At 37.3% G+C, this 19,406-nt stretch overlaps 1 protein-coding gene across 7 annotated transcripts in view; it reads left to right on the forward strand.

Moving 5' to 3' along the window:
• Positions 1-19,406, forward strand: part of evla (Enah/Vasp-like a) — a 35,458-nt gene that overhangs the window by 14,090 nt on the left and 1,962 nt on the right. For 5 of the 7 annotated variants that reach the window (XM_016285004.1, XM_016285005.1, XM_016285001.1 and 2 more), the window contains exons 2-10: positions 5,092-5,260; positions 5,561-5,738; positions 14,249-14,306; positions 15,072-15,133; positions 16,197-17,000; positions 18,260-18,546; positions 18,664-18,767; positions 18,868-18,904; positions 19,010-19,055. In XM_016285004.1, the coding sequence (XP_016140490.1) occupies positions 5,092-5,260; positions 5,561-5,738; positions 14,249-14,306; positions 15,072-15,133; positions 16,197-17,000; positions 18,260-18,546; positions 18,664-18,767; positions 18,868-18,904; positions 19,010-19,055 (1,745 nt within the window). Of the gene's footprint in view, positions 1-5,091; positions 5,261-5,560; positions 5,739-7,566; positions 8,177-14,248; positions 14,307-15,071; positions 15,134-16,196; positions 17,001-18,259; positions 18,547-18,663; positions 18,768-18,867; positions 18,905-19,009; positions 19,056-19,406 lie in introns of those variants that run through there. The other 2 variants (XM_016285002.1, XM_016285007.1) reach the window with 2 other exon arrangements.

Consider the following 19,406-nt stretch of genomic DNA (forward strand, 5'->3'; position numbering starts at 1 on the left):
GAGTACTTTTTTGTAGTTTCACATTTTGAACATCAAAGCTCTTCTCAGTTGCTTGTCATTTTAGTTCTGGGACAGACTATAAAGCTATCTAAGTTTTAAATGTCCCTGACTCTGATATTTATAGCTTGCTATTACAAGACGTGTTGGTCTCTGACCCTTTAGAATTGCAGGTTTTGTTGGAAAGTCTTGGCATACTGATTCTATTTGATAATGAATATTCTTGTTCCAATCGAGACAACACTGGCAAGTTTTTCCATGTTTTTTATACATAAATAGTAATAGAGAGAGAGGCTTTGCTTGATGTGCTATTAGAAGAAGTAAACTGAGATAGTCCAGTGTCTAAATATATTGGATGTTTATGGAAGCAAAGAGCCGTCAGGATGTAATTTATGATGGCTAAGCATCATCGGTGGAGGAGAGACTGTGTACTTTATTTCAGCCTTGCTCTATGGGGGAGAAATGAAACCGGGAGGACAGGGAAGAAGCTGCCGTGCCGCCCTCTAACCCCAGATGGATGCCAGAAATAGGCACTGTCGTAAGGCAAGCATGAAAGACCAGAGCATGAAGAACTGAGAGTAGTGAATGACAGAAAATTATGTTGCGAAAGCATGAAATGTGCAAATATGCTGTTTCAACCACTAAAGAGCAACATTATATCAGGGTGGCTGATGCATTATCATTTATCAACTTCAGGGTTTAGGTTTAAAATATAAATTAAAATAAAACTGTATTTATGGGAAATTATATATATTTAGATCGTATATATTGGTGACCTAATGTGTTTTTCACAGCTTTTAATAATCTTTTTGTCTTTGCTAGTTCATTTTATATTATCCTGCATTGTGACAAATACATTTTTAATTTGTATTTTTTTTGTAAATATTTCATGCAGTTAATACAAGCTCATTAAAAGTGCTTGAATAATACAAAATGCTGTTTAAATGGAGAATATATATTCCAGAAGTACTTCATGCCATTTATCCATGACTGAGTAAAATATACAAACACATTTTAAAGTTTGTACAAACACGTCCTTTAAAAAAAAAAGTTACTCACTTCTTTCACTTCTCACAAATGGTTGTTGCTTTATGATGGGTTCTCTCTCTTCGGTAGTCCAGCCCCCACTAAAGCACTTTTCATATGGCCCATTTATGCATTTCGCTGAGTTCAGAGTGTGAATTTTCTGTTTTGGCATAATGTCACAGAACCGGTGAGTCTGATTCATTCATTCAGGTGTATTGTTTCAAATGGCTGTATCTTATGAGTTGGTTTTGGTGTTATTTAGAGTTGCTTTGGTCATGTGCTGCTGCTCTTCCAGATATACAGGCGGGTGTAAGGAGTGTTTGTTGCTGGATTTGGGTGTTTCTGTGGGAGTTGAGTGTGGTGGTTCAGTATGTTTAGAGGAGTCAGAGTGGAAATCTGCCTAGCTTAAGTTAGCACACCAACAGGAAACCAAATCTTCTTTGTGTGAACCAGTCAGTGCTCGAGTGTTTTACTTCATTTCAGTGAACGTCTGCAGACTCTTGAGATGTTTGGAGTTCGTGAAAGGCTTGAATATAAGTTGAGTTGTACTGATCACAATGCTTCAGTCCAGTGTGCACAAAATGCAAAAAAGACTGTCACAAGTTTGAATTAGTCTAATGGATCCTTCACTGAATCAGTCTGAAATAATCAGTCTGAATCTGACTCACAAAGTAAACCACAAGTCTACTTAAAATGAAACAAGAACTGATTTTGTGTACTTGGGATTTGTGAAACTTGAATCAGAAAATTACTTTAATGACAATTTTTTATATAACAATACAGTGTTGTTAAAAATATGCAACACTTTCAGATTAATAAAAACTTTAAAAAGCATTAAACAAATATTTATCTATACATAATTAAGTCTTTAAAATAATTTTTTCTTTTTTATATAATTATTTTTATATGAATAGGCTTGTTATATATGGGATAATGGTAACACTTTACAATAGTCTCATTTGTTAACATTAGTTAATGCATGAACTAACAGTGAACAATATATTTTAACAGCATTTATTAGCCTTTGTTAATGTTAGTTAATAAATATATTTGTTAGTTCACAGTGCATTTAGTAATGATAAAATACAACTTTTGATTTTAAACAACAACAAAAAAACAATATATAACATATGCATTATATCATTATATTACTAAACAATTATACATGGTTAAATTATTTAATATACCTATTTTAATCTATTTAATTAGAAGCACAAAGGAACAAAAGCTAGCAAGGTATATTAATGCTGATCATACAGTACACAATTTCTGCTCTCTTTTTATGTTAATTGTTCCCCCTGACAACAGAAGATTTCTATTTAGAAGAAGCGGAGAACCTCATGTCTTTAATTAAACCATGGCCTCATATCAAACAGTCAACACGGTTACATTCCTGCCTCACTCGTTAGCTGCCTATTACACTATATAATTAGTACAGATAACAAACCCGCCCCTTGCTGAGTATCTACCAAATTCAGTGGGGCAATTATTACTGTGCCGTAATACCACAGCAATGGCAAAAGGCCTTATTGGAGGGGTTTTCGTGGGTTTGGCTGTTTTAGTCTTCTTGGAATAAACACTCTTTTATCGAATTTCTACACAATCTTTAATTTCATAACTTGTAACTAACTGACAGGAATCATAACTAATGTCATCACCATTTTAGAGTATCTTTCACTGAATATGCACAGCTAAATATTACTCTGAAATACACACATGCAGAATCAAGTTGCAGCATTGTTTTTGTTTTTAGGAGTCTGACATCTGTTTTTCATTGTCCCATATCATAATGTATCATTGTGGTTTTTGTTGTTGAACAGTGAATCTTTAAAGGTCCTCTGAAATGCTTGTTAGAAACACGCAGCGTTACTCTGTGTTGACGTCATTTAAACTGAAATGGGAAGACCCATATCAAGCTGCCCCGCCCCTTTTAAAATAGCCAATAGCGTTGGTTTATATCACAGCTTGGGCTAGAGCAAGCGGCAACCTCCCGCTCTGTGAAGCCAACAAGGAAGTGACTTAAACTGTAATTCATCAACTGGCCGCTAGAGGCTGGCTGAAAAAGGGAGTCAATCCCATAGACTCCCCATGTTAAAATGCCAAACTTTACAGCAGAAAAAAACATGTTTACAGTCTGGTTCAAAAAATTATTTCGGTCTATAGAGCTAATTTTGCCCTTCATGACAACTGTGAGGTGGGTGAATTTTTTTATAACTCATCCGTTTAAATTATATTAAGCCTTAAAGTTATGCATAATTAAAGGCGTGGCCACTTGAGTGACAGGTGGATTGCCGCTGCTGACACTGCCTTCGAGCTAGGTAGGCGTGGTTTCAGCAACCTGCTCCCGCCTCTGCCCATTTTCGATTATCCGGGAGTGACGCGCTACAAAGATGGCGACGGCCCGCTCCGCCCACTTTGGGCTTCAAAAAGGCTCTTCGGAACTCTACAGGTGACGTCACGGACACTACGTCCATGTTTTTATACAGTCTATGGGCTAGGGCCGTTCAGAGCCGTTGAGCTCCGTAAAGCCGCATGTGACCAAGTAGGTATAACTGCAGACCGGAGATCTCCAAAATGGGGCGTGAACTCCAAAAGTGGGCAGAACCTCCAAAATAGGGCTGGGTCTCCTCGCGCAAAGACTTTCACCATTGGCTCTGGCTTCAGCCAATTGTTATTGACTTACATTTCAAAATAAAACTTTATAAATTAAACATCGTTTCTAGTTGATCTAAAGTAAAATATTTATCGGCCGATTCCGATATGGTGGCCGATATATCGTGCATCCTTAATATAAATAAATATTCTCCGTGAGAGCAGAGCCCAAAGCTCGTGGCTAGTGGTGTTTGGACTGGAGTTTGAACCTCTGCTTAATGATATAAACGGGAATCACCCACGAGCTCTCCTGCGAGCCGTCCCAGCGCAGCACTGGGGAAAGATTTTACTCTACTGCTTTGTTTTAAGCAACGGGGGCATCCTGGGGCTCGAAATTTGCAGGATAGGAGGGGGGGTATTGATGCTGGGTGCAACTAAAAAGGTGCCATTGTCCGGTGAGGTCTGGTTGGGGAGTTACAGAACGATTCATAATATAATCTTATTAACTGTTTATCTCCTAAACTGTATCTTTGTTTACCACGCTATTGAGCGCCAGTCATGCCGTGCAGTCAATTTCACTGGTTAAGGTTAGGGTCAGGTGTGGGGTAGGGTTTAGGGGTTAGCATTTTTTGTAGTATAGTGTAGGAAATCAACACTTTAATTGACACAACCAATAAAATCTTTGTGGGGTGGAGTTTGCACTGAAGTGGATTGGGGGAAAAAATGTGCATGCGTGTCATGTGCCTGTCTGTCAATGGGAGGAAGCCACGCCATATTTTGGAGCTCCCACCCCGTTTTGGAGTTCCTGCCCCCATTTGGAGATCTCCAGGCTGCAGTTATACCCTTCTCCATGTGACAGGGTATGCCAGCCACAATCTCATCCATATTGCTATAAAATATAGCATTCTGTGTAGAATTCAAATAGCTCCGATACATTTTGTGGTCTGCACCGACTCGCGCATGTGATCCGCTCCGTGCTATCGTGTCTCAAGACCGGAGCAGAGTGTGTGTGCAGTGCGGTGGTTAGCGTGACAGCGCGAAACCAGACTTCTTTTTTTCCTCAATGGAAAGCATATTTACACTGTTTGAATCGTTCCCTGTCCCCTTTATAGTGCACTACGTGCCATTCACTGTACAGAAAATACTATTTCTGTGGACAAGTGACCGATTTCAGCCGCTGCTTCAGTGTCTATTTTATAGTGTGGGGGCGGGCGCTTCGGATTCTAGAGAGCATTTGATTGGACAGAAAGCTTGATGAGAAGCTGAAGTACGATGTGACGTCAAAAAAATCGTCACATCGAGTGACGAACTGCAAGCTTTTAATGCTTATATCTTCTAAATGCGAATTTTGTCACTGTTTTGGAGCACACTGCCTTATAGATAACCTTAAGACTAACACATTGATACTAACATCCAAAAAACTTTAATTTTGATTTCATGGGGACTTTAACTAGTGTTCCTGTTTCTTCCTCATAGTGAACAGAGTATATGTCAAGCCCGAGCCTCTGTGATGATCTATGATGACAGCAGCAAAAAATGGGTGCCAGTCAAACCGGGCCAGCAGGGCTTCAGCCGCATCAACATCTACCACAACACTGTCAACAACAGCTTCCGTGTGGTGGGAGTCAAACTACAGGACCAGCAGGTGAGATACGAACACATGGTACAGCAAAACAAGAGAAGACACTGTGTGATATGATCTCACTGTACACAGTGTGTGCTTTAGTTGCACAGTCCCATCCACATTTACATATGTACATTTTGTGTTATTTTATTTCTTAAAATCTGAAATGTGTTCTGTTTTGTGGTTTTCAAAAATACCATTAATGAGAATGCACAATTGGCCTGAGAAAGGTTTTCCCTTGAAGAGCATTTGAAATGGTTTGATTACAGGGAAAAAATGTCACAGATGCAGATACGTAACCACATGTCGCCACTCTTCTAGGTCGTTATAAACTACTCCATTGTGAAAGGTCTGAAATATAACCAGGCCACGCCAACTTTCCACCAATGGCGTGATGCACGGCAAGTTTACGGGCTGAACTTTGCCAGCAAAGAGGAGGCCACCACCTTCTCCACTGCCATGCTGTTTGCGCTCAATGTCCTGAGCTCTCAGGATGCAGGTAATTTACAAAACCTTGTATTTTTTCACCTCTGTGCCGCCCCACAATGTGGTGTTTGGTTAGGTGTTACTTGGATTATTTCTGTAATGTATTAGCATTTTTAGAAATTAGTTTGATGTAAGAAGTTTTATTTCAGATTTAATACCCTGTGACCATAGGTTTGAAAGGCATTCAAAGTAAGTCTTTTGTAGGGATGTAACGATTAACTGCGAGCCGGTTGAAAATCGATTCAAATATGGGACGATTCAAATCGGTTGAGATGCTAAACAAATCGCGATTCATTTAGGGGTAGGAGTTTATATGAATGCATGTCTGAGGGGAACTTACTGTCTTTAGAAAAGTTTAGATGGTATTCTTTCTTTTCATCTTGCCTCTGTAAAATGCATATTAAAGTTCATAAGTTCAGCGCTGCTTTGATTACAGCGGAAACCAAGGAAACGCTTTAAGCGCACCTGCTGGCAGAGAGTGAATCTGCATCTCATTCAGCTCGTCTGCTGTTTCATGCAGATATTTTTATGTATAGTTTCACAAAACTAAAGTCAAACCATTCTGTTTTTGCTTCAAATTTAGAAATTATACACTGTAATTTAGATTTAAAGAATCCTCATGTTGCATGAATGCAGCATCTTTGTTTGGATAATGATTATTATTGTTTAATGATTATTACACATTATTATATCATTGTTTAGAAATGATTGCCTCTAATTTTAAAATGGAACGAGCACAGACAAAGCCTTATTTTGTTTATATGAAGATATTTCTTTTATTTGTGTTATTTATTTGATTTGGGGCTTGTTTTAAAATGTTAATTTAGTTTTGTTATTTACATTTACATTATATTAAAATTTTGTTATTTAGCAGATGCTTTTATCCAAAGCGACTTACAAATGAGGACAATAGAAGCAATCAAAACCAACAAAAGAGCAATAATATACAAGTGCTGTATTAGTATATTATTATAGTGTTATATTTCAATTTCACAAAGAAACATGCAGCATTTTATCCAAGCAATAATAAAAGGACACATTTATTTGTAATTTGTCTTAAACCTCATTTTGTAAAAAAAAAAAAACGCGAATCGAATTGTGAGTTGAGTGAATCGTTACATCCCTAGTCTTTTGGAATAATTAATTGTGATGACATTCTATATGAATGGTTTCATGGGTAAAGCACTGCCAGGAATTTTTTTATTTTTTTTATATACTATGTGTTTAAAAAAATAGTTTTTATTCATCAAGGAATGTACAAAAAAAATGTATCATGGTTTTCACAAGCATATTAAGCAGCACAACTCTTTTCAATATTGATGATAATAATAAAGGTTTCTTGAGCACAAATCAGCATATTAAAATTATTTCTGAGAGTAACTGAAGACTGGAGTAATGGTGCTGCAAATTTAGCTTTGCATTCACAGCAATAAATTACATTTTAAAATATATTAAAATAGAAAGTTATTTTAAATAAAATTAAAGTTCTGATAAATAAAATAATATTTCACAAATTGCTGTTTTACTGTATTTTTGATTAAATAAATGCATAAGATAGATCTTTCAAAAACACTGAAAAATCCTAACGAACCCAAATTTTGAATGGCAATGTAGGGCTTACCAATTTTTAAAACAATATTCATACTTTTCTACATAATTAAAAAAAAATATATATTTTTATGTGGTTTACTGATAAATTCTATCTTTAATTATAAGGCCCAGGAGATCTCTGAATTATGAATTATAAAAATTACAGTAAAACTGATGTTGCATATCACATCATACAAAATTAAATTTTTATAAACAATGGTTTGCAATGTTTATCTCTTAAATATATATAAACGTGTACATTTAAAAGAGATGAGGGTAATGCAGATGCTACTACATTACGGTTATTGCAGTATTGTTAGCTACAATATACTATAGAAATAGTGTAATTCATTCAAAAGACACATAAAGGATACCAACTAGTAGTCAGGAATATTGTTGTTTGGGTCTTATACGTGGGACCGTTAAGTGTAGTGTAACTCTTATTTAAGAACAGCACACGGGCCTCTCTGGTTTCAGGCTGCTGCTACTTATAAGATGTTTGTTGGGGGGGCCTTCTGCCATTGGTGCTCAGCCCTGGTTAAAATATCCATGGAGCCAAACAGTCTCAGGCCATGGGTGTTGCATGTTTCTTGCTTTTTGGGGTGGGTAAATTAGAGAGGTTGTTAGAAGTGCTGCTCGCACCTCAGAATGCAGAAAAGAGAGAAGCTGCTGTTCACCTGCCTGAACTCACCTGTACAGAGTCCTGACTGTTATTAGCAGTTCCCACCTGGTAGTGGAGCTCAAACTGCACCATTATAAATATCTGTAAAGGCACCTGAGAGGGTCGTGGAGCCATGCTTGGACCGGAGTTTTCCCCAGGGCCAATCCGCCGGATCAGCTCCACAGTAATCAAACTCCGCTGTAAGTAGTGTTAAGGGCTGGGGGATTCAGTGGCATGTTTTAATAATGTGATGTGATGCCTCGGATGGGCCGTTGTGGTGTCTTGGATGGAGGATGTGGTTGTGGAAGCTGCTCAGTGGTTTTTGGCACGGCGCCTGTCAGAAGCTCGTGATGAGGCGTGTGCAGGTTTGAGAGGTCTAGTGTGTTTGTCGTGACTATTTCTGAACAGTTATCATTAGTGCTTGACTGATATGGCTATGGATTTAATTTTTAGTGAAACACATAGTAATAATAGGTCTGGTAATTTTATTTTTAAACATGATTTACATGATGTGCAAAATGGCTTGACTTACAGTCGGCATAAATTATTGTTGTTTTTTAGTATATAATTTTTTTTATAAATCATGCAAACACGCACACACAAAACAACAACAACAAAAAAACATTCTGCCACATCAAAGTGAAATGAATAAGATGAATTGGAAATGTAAAAGCACCTAATTATGTACCTATTGGTTATTGTTTCTACATATGTGTTTCTGGTCCCACTTTATTTTAAGGTATCCTTGTTACATATGTTACATGTACTTACTATTATAATAACAATTTTGTATGCATAATTACATACAAGTAACCCTAAGCAAAACCCAAATTCATGTAGTAAGTACATGTAGTTAATTAATATTACTCAGTACTTATATTAATAATTATACTGTAACAAGGACACCTTAAAATAAAGTGTAAATGTGTTTCCTTTTGTGTTGGTGGAGGGTATTATTATCACAAAAAAGAAAAAAAATTATGAAAAGAAGAAAAAGTGAACAATTATTGGTGAAAATATTATGTCTTTATTAAATAAATGTTTATTTGTATCATGTATTAAAGGAATTTAATCGAAAGGCAATAAAGTTTCAACTCCCTATTTTTTCATGTCTTGCTTTTGGATTTATTATATAATGACTATTGTAGCACATTTTTAGCTCTTTTACTGTTCTGAAGTATGAAGTATAGCAAGTGCAGTCAGTCACAAAGTCTCATGTCATTTAAAAAAAGAAATAAGCCCAGACATCAACCGCCTAGGAGGGTTAATTATTTCAATATTTAACTAGTTAACTACAAATTAAATAAGTTAATTATTATTGGTATAATAATTCAATATTAATGTATTGAATATAATCGTATTTAGGTTTTATCTTTAATTGTAGAAGCTGCTAAATATATTCAGGCAACACAGACTTGTTGCTGCTGTAGTTTTGATGCTCTGATTTACTCTGCATCACTCTGTTTTGACATCGGCTTGTCAGATAGTTCGTTCCGCCCAGTGCTACAGTTATCACTGTCAATCATAGCCATCACTCGCGGCACAATTTAGTGGATTGAATTCACTCGCATCATTTTTTACACAGTATACGTGGACGTTTGGTCCTCTTAGACAAACAAAATTGTGAATGGATTATGTAGAGATACCTAGCAAAGGGCTCTCCTCTTATAGCACAGCTGATTTTGACCATAGGCTATATGTATTTTATATGTCTATGACTTTGACAGTTGACAGGAAATGACTGAGCTGGCTTATCTAAAGCCAGGAAGTAACCATGCGTATAGTCCATTAATGGTACAAAATAAGAATTATTATTGTTGTTGTTGCTATTAAGGTATATTAATTATTTTTTATTAATGGTAATATTTGACAGCTGACATAAATCAGCTGCAAACTACATGCATTACTTCCTCACTTCATTTAATATATTGTCAAGCTTTTGCTAAAACATTGTAAAAAAAAAAAAAATTCAACATTTCCTAAATTGAAGAAAAATATTTAATAAAACCACATCAAAATCAAATACATTTTGTGCATGTGCAAACAGTGTTTATTCAGTGCAGTTTAATTTCTGGTGAATCCAGGAAGAACAGTGGTAAAATATTCTTTCAGATTTGGTATGCATTGCTAATTAACAGTAAAAAAAACAAAGTGAAATGACAATCTCTACACTGTAAAAAAAAAAATCCTACTTTCATACAACATACTTGATCAAACGCTTACATTTTATGTGAATTTTTTTTATTTTATTTTTTTTAAGGTTTAAATTGTATAACTGTAAAATACACTACAGATTTATATTATGCAAGTGGTGTGTTATAAAGGAAAATGGCAGGGTTTATCAAAAAAATGACCAATGGGTCCCGTCATACAACCAGACTGTATCTGTGTTTCCACTTCTTGTTGTCTCATAGACATCATTTCAGCTCAGTGATCACCAGGGTATGTGTATTTGGTATGTGCAGGGACTCTGCTGCTGCACACAACCACCAAATTATATGGTATTTGCTTCATAAAACAAATTAATCTTAATATTTGGATAGCGTTTCCCCTCCAAGGCGTTTTAGGTATTTAATCATAAATCACAATAACATCCAGAGCTCCAGATTTGACTCTTGAGATGCACTTAAACTATGAATCCATTAACTTTATTCAGCATCAGTCGCACCAACCATTTTAATACACTCTACTGCAGCCATCTATCAGCATGTTGCTATTGCAAGGGATTTAATCAAGGTTATGAAATAAATCACACAGTGTATTACACCTCCAAAACCTGCAGTAGAAAGGGATATGTGATCAGGAGTAATATCATTGCTTTTTATGCTGTCTGGTTACAAAGTGCACAGCTTAATTGATATCAAGCATTATGATTGAATCCAGAGCACACAGAATTATATTTGGTTAGTAAAGTCTTCATAAGAAGATTTTTAATGCACTTCTTGGTCTAAACTCCTATAGTGGAAAGATACTTGCCGCATTGTCTCGCTTCACCAGTGGAGCAAATAGCATTTATGCATTACCCGGAATGCTCAGCAGGGTTTGGATTAATGGTTTATGGCAGGGTCCCTCAAATCTTGCCCTGGAGGGCCAATGCGCTGCAGAGTTTAGCTCCAACCCTGATTAAACTCACCTACCTGTGATTTTCTAATGATCCTGAAGACATTGATTAGCATGCTCAGGTGAGTTTGATTAGGGTTAGAGCTAAACTCTGCAGGAAAGTGGATCTTGTGGGCCAGATTTGAGGATCCCTGGTTTATGGTCTGCAAATTGACATTTCATAAAATGATGGTGAGTTCTGTTGAATTTCCTTTGGAAGTTTTCCCCCTTTTCCCTTACTATTTTTAGCCAGATCATAAGAATACAAAGTTCTTATTGTACTGATAGCGTCTCATGCTTTAAGACTGCACTCTGTCTGTAAAATTGTGGTTGATCTTTTGATTTTTATGCTGTTGGTCTGTTTACTGTGGTCCTATGTTGACTGATTTATCTATATGTAACTTGAGGTTTTTCATGTAGTATGAAATGTATGTGATGTTTCTTTTAGATATTTCAAGAGTTTCAGTAGATGTATGATGTCTGTTATTATAGGGACAGATGATATGGGACCATTTGCTGCAGACAGGACCTCAGGTGGATTGCATGTTTGCAACACTGTGAGAAATGCTGCTTTCACGTGACGTATGAACATATTCCCATTCCTGTTTCTTGAGGGACTTGATATTCAGATTTTTTTCCACTTAGACGTTGAAACAGCATGAGCACGTACTGTAATAAAATTTTTCCTTTTTGTAAATAGGGCTAGTTTTATTACACTGTGAGTTAATGCAGGAATATTTTTGTACTCTCATTAAAATGTGGATCTTGTGATGAATTGAGTGATGTTTTTGGTTGATGATTTATTTTTTATTTTTTTTGGAAGTCATTAACAGTATTTTAGGATGTGACGTTGCTCACTGGCATTAAATCCAGTGAGGCTGCAGCTCCCATAATCACCTTGAGGACACAGATTGTTTAATCATTAAATGTGGAAGCAGAATCCCACCTGTCATCTGCTTCATCTGCAGCTTGTCTAAATCCAGACAGAGCCTGCTTACAACTGCTAATGCAAAGGTCTTTGAGCTGTGTCATTTATCATGCTTTTTCTCTCAATCTGCAATAACTGTTCAAAGAAACTACATGCGTTACTTCCTCACTTATTAATAAAGCATAACTTTATTTAGTATTTATTATATAATAAGAATAACTTGCACTGTTTAGGAGTTTGTGCTTTTTATGATACTCTGTCTGCAGTGCTGCCTGAGGTTTCCTGTTTAAATGTCTTTCTTCTTTCAAGTCTCATCAGGTCTAGTATAAAAAATATAAACTGCTATGATCAGTGTGTTTTGTGTTATTTTAGGACATCCGCTGGTGCTTTTTATTGCTTATTATTGTTTGTTTTGTCTCAGCCAGCAGATGATCGACCTTCAACATTGAAATGTGGTCGAAATAATGTCAGTTGTTGTTTCAGTGTTGCAGTAACTTTGAGATAGCATGTTTAATGCTAAAAGGTTCTAAAACAGTTAACAAAATACTTAGAAATTTTGTACAAAAATTAAGACATTAAGACAATGTTGCGATATCGTTGTGGATTCAATCTGCAAAAATTAAACTTCAGTAATTTCAGAAAAGTGTAATTAAGAAATACATAACATTATTGTAGCAGAAGTAGTCACTGAATAGATAAAATTTCAAAAAGTGGCTTTAAAGGAACACTCCACTTTTTTTGAAAATGGGCTCATTTTCCAACTCCCCTAGAGTTAAACAGCTGAGTTTTACCGTTTTCGAATCCATTCAGCTGATCTCCGGGTCTGGCGGTAGCACTTTTAGCTGTAGCTTAGCATAGATCATTGAATCTGATTAGACCGTTAGCATCTCGCTCAAAAATGACCAAAGAGTGTTGATATTTTTCCTTAAAACTTGACTCTTCTGTAGTTACATCGTGTACTAAGACCGACGGAAAATGAAAAGTTGCGATTTTCTAGGCCGGAATGAGAGTATAGTTCCTAGCCATATCGGCCTAGAAAATCGCAACTTTTCATTTTCCATCGGTCAGACCCGGAGATCGGCTGAATGGATTTGAAAACGGTAAAACTCAACTGTTTAACTCTAGGGGAGTTGGAAAATGAGCCTATTTTCAAAAAAAGTGGAGTGTTCCTTTAAGGTCAATTGACAAAATTTAAATGCTCAAGCTCTTTAAAGGTTGATTCTGATTGGCTGTCAATATAATTTTGAAAGTTAAATCATTCTAGTTATAGTTGTGATGTGGACTTCCCTATTCTCAAATAATTAGAATGATTATTACAACTATAACTATAAACATTTTATAGTTTTAGTCATCGTCATTGGTGTTTTTGCATACTCCGCCATTCTGTGTACCCTGTCTAGCTGTGTGAACAGCCCATTATTTTGCCACCTTTAAATTTCACAGTGGATAGATTTTGATGTGCTAAACTCAGTTATGTATGGTGCCTAGCAACCAAAGATTATCAACCACATTAGATATGAACACACTAAGGGTCTTTCTCTGAACAGAAGGGCCTTCCTTCCTCCTTTGAGCTTTCATGCCCCATACTGAGTCCCTGAATGTCATATGACGTAAATAGTCATCATCTTAGTAACCTGAGAGCCGTGTTTACCATTATTAGCAGAGCTCCTTCACACCCTATAACAAGTTCAACAACAGTTATGGTGGCTTGCGAATGACTGTGCTAAGTCTACCAGTAATGAGGTGTCGGGTACGAGGGCAATTGTGACTTGACATTATTGGCAAAATATGTTTGGTCTCATGCTGGAATTATTGGACTGTAATAGTTTGATCATTTGCCACTTAGATGTCTTAGTTTGGGAGAAGAAAATGCTTCCTTTATCTTTTGTTGTTGTTTTCAAAGGCCATATGTCCAATCAAACTCATTCACCTGTCAATTTAGTAGTCAGATTAGGCAGATGAACAGGTTTTTGTGACATAGCCTGATTTGTGAAAATCACAAGCACATTTATGTGAGGTAAAAATATAAATATAGATTCAGCTGCAGTATGATTTGCACCGACCAATGTCAAGTGTTAAATGATACTATATAGCGAAGAGTACAAGAAATGTCACATGACATAAAAAAGTCTGCCTTAAGGTGCCAGAATATATTAAAGCAATCAGACACGCATTTTACAATTCCTGAGAGACAATTAAACTAAATATTTTAATTATGAGGTGCAATTATTTTCTTTTTCTTCAGGGCCAGGAGCACATCGTCAGAATGGACCGGTGACGGATGATGCCGAGGCTCAGAGGAGGTGCGGACTGTCTCTAATGACACTTACTTTTTCTGAGACATCTGTCAGATGTTAATCAAACATTGGACACTGGCCTGAATTATACCATATACTCTCTTTTTAAAGTGAAGTGTGTAATGATTTTGTTCTGATTCCCCTGAAAGGTGTAAACCCTTTTTCTTTGTGGTACCTTCAAAATAGTCCTGTTTAAGCATCCCACAGCAAGAGTGACTCAATCAAAGGCATGAGTTTGGGTCAGGACTATCTGTTTGCTCAACCAATAGCAGATGGTGTTTGGGAAACCAATTCAAAAACTAAATTTCACTTGGTACCGCTAGAGACACTGAAATTACACACTTAATTTTTAACATTACTGGTCAGAAAGTGTAGTGTTCTGTGCATTACAGTTTCGACAATTACTAATCAAATCATCGATTTTAAACTCACTTCTGTTTTTTTTTTCACACTATTTTTTTAATCACTTCACATATTTGTTGTCATGAAGATTGAGAAGATTTCTTAACCGCTGTCATAATACAAGTTTAGATTGGGTTCTGCACTCTAGTGGACAGATGAAAAGCTGCACTCTGTTGATGCATGAACCTTAAGTGCACAGTACAGCCTAGCATTTTTAAAACCCACAGAGCTGAACAGAACAATGTGTGAACACACATGATTGTTTACTCTCCAGTGAGCTTGTCTTTGTGTCAGTTTCATAAGGTGGATTGAAAGTGTTTAGATTTATCTTTGCCCAACATCATTAAGTGAGATAACATTTGTTTCTAGGCAAATGATGGACCAGCATCAGATGCAGATGGAAAGAGAACGACGAACATCTGGCTCTGCAGGTAGACTAAAGATGCCACACCTCTGTGGAATATGATATGAGACTGCACAGTGTGCAATTAAGAGATACACAAACACACACTCATTAAGCCACCCACAGAGTAACCCTGCAGACTGCTTGGAGAAGTGTTAACACTAAGGAATATCATATTCCCTGGCCACAGAACAGATCCCTAGTCCAAACAGCACATGCTGCCCATCCTCTCTCATACACAAACATTCTCTTTCTGTTTCTGCCCCTGCTTCAGCATCATTTTAGCCAAGACAGTCGCCTTTCATAATGCCATTAACAGCATTTGTGAGTTCTGTTTTGGTGAATCTCATAAAACATGTCATTTTTACTGAAAATAAATAGATAAATAAATAAAATAACCATGTTTTAAGGACAATTAAGATTTTTTTCTTTGTGCATTATTTCTTTGTGATAATCCCTATTGTCATTACTGTTATACAGATACTGTAATCCAACATAATAATAATAGTAATCCAACATAAGAATACAAATTATTATAATAATTAAAATTTTTATTTAAATGGTCAAGTAATATATCTATACCTGACAACTAATTAAATGTATTACATTTTGTATATTTATTTATAAAAGCATATCATGTATTTGTTCTATTAATTTACATTTACTTTTAAAATATGATTTCAGAATACTTACTACTTTTAGTAATTTTTGTAATGAGAATCGCCATTGAGAACAAGAAAAATTGTTTTAAAACATCTCAAAAGTAAAACATCCCGAGGCATTATTGTAAAGAGAATTTGGGAGGGCGTTGTTTTATTGTCATTAAAATAGTGTTACTATGAAACAAAATTTTGGTCATAAAATATGCTTAATTTTAATTGTAATTTCTCTTTTTCTGAAATCTGTCTGATCAAGATGCTTTTGCGAGATTCACCTGTTTGCAAGGCATGCAACATGCTTTAAAAATCGGATATTTTCCTCACTTTTCATCTTTTTAAGTTTCTTTGTACACTTTGATGCCTGATTTTCATCACTGTCATGTTTCTCTCTTTTCGTTTGTCATTTGTGTTGTCTTTTTCTCTGTTTCGCAGTCTCCACCCTTCAGTTTAAAGTATCAGCATCCGCCTCTCAGTCCGAAACCATGCTGCATGACCTCAGACAGTATCGAGCTAACACTCTTCCCCCTTCCTATGCTCACCTTAACCCCACGCAACCTTCCTCCCACACCTCCTCTTCCTCCCAGGAACGAGAGAGTGGCTACCGCACTGTGGACTCCCCTCAAAAAAAGGCACAGCAGCTTTCCCAGCTTTCCACCTCTCTGGCTTCTGCTTTTTCCCCCGTGCAGCCAGGTATCACCCCTCCACCTCGCAATGTCAAGCAAATCCCTCTTTCTCCTCCAACGGCCCACCAGGACCCCAAACATGCCACATGGTCCTCCACCCACATGTACGCCCCATTACCCACAGCATCGCCACCTGTTATAATGGCAGTGCCAGTCAAACAACCTGCCCTGCCTGTCGCCCTACCCTTGCCGCCCCTAAACAACGGCCCAACCTGTGGCTCCAAAGCTCCCGCTAACACATCCCACTTGGAGCCTATAACACACCACCAACAGTCGTCCAGTGGCCCGGCAGAGGAGTACTGCCCGTACCAAAACCCTCCTACACTGGTCACCTCTGGAGCTCCGTCGCACCCACACTATCCCATACAAGAATCTTCCCCCCTGCCCCCTCTCATTGGCCAGCCCGTCCAAGGCCCTGCCCTCAACCAGCAGCAGCTATACCAGGCCACACCCCCATTCAACACCACAGCCACCTCTCACACTACTCTGTGCGAGGGGGCAACGCCCAAGACATCTCCCTCTCCTGTTTATCAGAATGCCACAGTGTCCAGCAGTAAGTATTTCAGACCCCCATCAGCTACAATAAACTCAATATTACTTACTCAATATTATTTACAATAAACAACTGCAATAAACTCTGTAGTTTATTGCCCACCACCAAAAGACTTCACACACCTGTTCCGGGGGAACTGGGCTGATGACATGTTGATCTCAAAAATCGCTAGAATTGTTAATGAGGCTGTGGTTTTTTGTCTGTGTTATACAAAATCACAGCAGCTCATTTGAACAAACGGCAGTTGCCTCAACTTCTATTTTCTGAGTAGAGGAAGGATGATTTAATATTATAAAGTAAACATTCATACATCGCATTGATGTTCATGTGTGTTTGCTCAAAGGTGATTTGTTAATATTGTTTAAATGTTGTGTCATACCTTAAACTAACCCCCGTTGTTCCATTTTTGCTTTTGCTGTTTGCTGATCATATTTTCGAAGTTACAATGCTTTGTTCTATCTCACATGATTATGTAAATGCAACTGTATGCAGGGCTGGACATTAAGGATGGTCTGCTGACCCAGGGCCAGTGTGAGAGTGTTTGGGCCACTTGACAGACCAGTGTCACTTGTTCTTTTTGTTGCTCCACTGAACGTTCATTGAACTTGTACATCTACTTTGCAAATTTAAACACTTGGTTTTCTGTGATGTATTATTATGCAAATTCTGCTGATTTGTCTCCAAGTTAATATTATCTAATGTCTTATCTAATATTACTAATGCGAATAATAAATTTTAAAGTACTATCCCCACTGAGCCAGCAGAAAAAGAAATTGTTACTGCGGAGTCTGTTTGATTTGATTTAGATTTTCCTCATTTGCAATTCTGCTTTCTACAATTTTGCCAGTGATGCGCAACTTTACCTTTAAGTCAGCACAAATGCATTGAAGCTTGTTTCCACTACAGAATAAAATTTTTTAAAAAAGAATAGCAACTTTTTATCTAACAATTGAGACTTTTTTCTCAGAATTGCAAGTTATAAAATCAGAATTGCAGGAAATTAAACTTGTTGCAACTGCAAGGTTATATCACACAATTCTGAGAAAAAAAAAGTAAGAATTGCGAGATTGTAAACTCGCAATTGTGAGAAAAAAACGCCAGAATTGTGAGATGAGTAGCAATTACCTTTTTTATTTTTTATTCAGTGGTGGAAACAAGCTTCCATACAAATGTTCCCCATTGCAGTGTATTTTATGTCAGTGCATTTGTAATTAGGCACTCTGTGTAGAATACAACAGTGATACTTTCCTTTCTTCCAGCAGGTCCTCCTGTTCCACCGGGTCATCCTTCCATGCTCTCATCCACCCCTCCCGTTCACCCCCCTACCTCAGCATCCATGGTGGGTCCACCAGCCCCTCCAGCCCCTCCGCCCCCTCCTGGGCCTCCCCCACCCGGGCCTCCCCCACCCGGTCCTCCGCCACCCGGGCCTCCACCACCCGCCACAGGGCCCCCTCCTAACCCGCCTCCACTGCCGGCTGGTGGAGGTTCTGCTCCGCCAGGTCTGGCTGCAGCTCTAGCTGGTGCCAAGCTGCGAAAAGTTCAGCGGGTGAGTGGCACTTATCTTTCTCAAACCTCAACATGTTTCACATATTTCTTTTTTTTATGCAAAAAGTTAAATAATAGTATCTTGCTGCCTAATTATTTCATGTTTTATCTTTTCTAGACAGAGGAAAGCAGTAGCAAGAACGATGCCAATCGCTCCAGTGGAGGCAGTGGAGGAGGTGGAGAGGGTCTCATGCAGGAGATGAATGCCCTTTTAGCACGGAGGTCAGAACGCCTCCATTTCCTGCCCTGTTTGTTTCCATAACTAATGATCCATGACTTGTGGCAATACAAATTTTGATTGTTAAATATGATCATTCTGTAGGAGGAAGGCCTCAGAGAAACCAGAAGACAGTCAAAATGTATGACTTTTGTACACTATTTGTCAAAACGCACACAGATTGTGTATTTCTGTTCAATTCCTTTGAAATTGTGTATTACATCAGTCTGATATCTCTTTCTTGCAGGAGGAGTCGAATGGATCGCCTTCATCTTCTCGTGGACAAAATTCAGGTGGTGTTTTTTTAATTACAAAACCATTTTTTTTGTTAATTTAGCAATGTATACTGTATATACACTACCATCCAAAAATTTGAGGTCGGTCATTTTTCTAAATATTTCTAAAAGAAGTCTAATGTTTAACGATGCTAAATATTTGATCAAATATACAGTAAAAAATAATATTGTGAAATTATATTATAATTTAAAATAATTGTTTATAATTGACTTTTCAGCAGCCATTACTCCAGTCTTCAGTATCACGCAATCCTTCAGAAATCATTCTAATATGCTGATTTGATCAAGATACATTTCGTATTATTTTTGAAAACAACTGTATTTTTGTGGAAACCGTGATACTTTTTT

This window comes from Sinocyclocheilus grahami, unplaced genomic scaffold (assembly GCF_001515645.1).
Source record: "Sinocyclocheilus grahami isolate Dianchi unplaced genomic scaffold, SAMN03320097.WGS_v1.1 scaffold191.1, whole genome shotgun sequence".
NCBI classification, from domain to species: domain Eukaryota; kingdom Metazoa; phylum Chordata; class Actinopteri; order Cypriniformes; family Cyprinidae; genus Sinocyclocheilus; species Sinocyclocheilus grahami.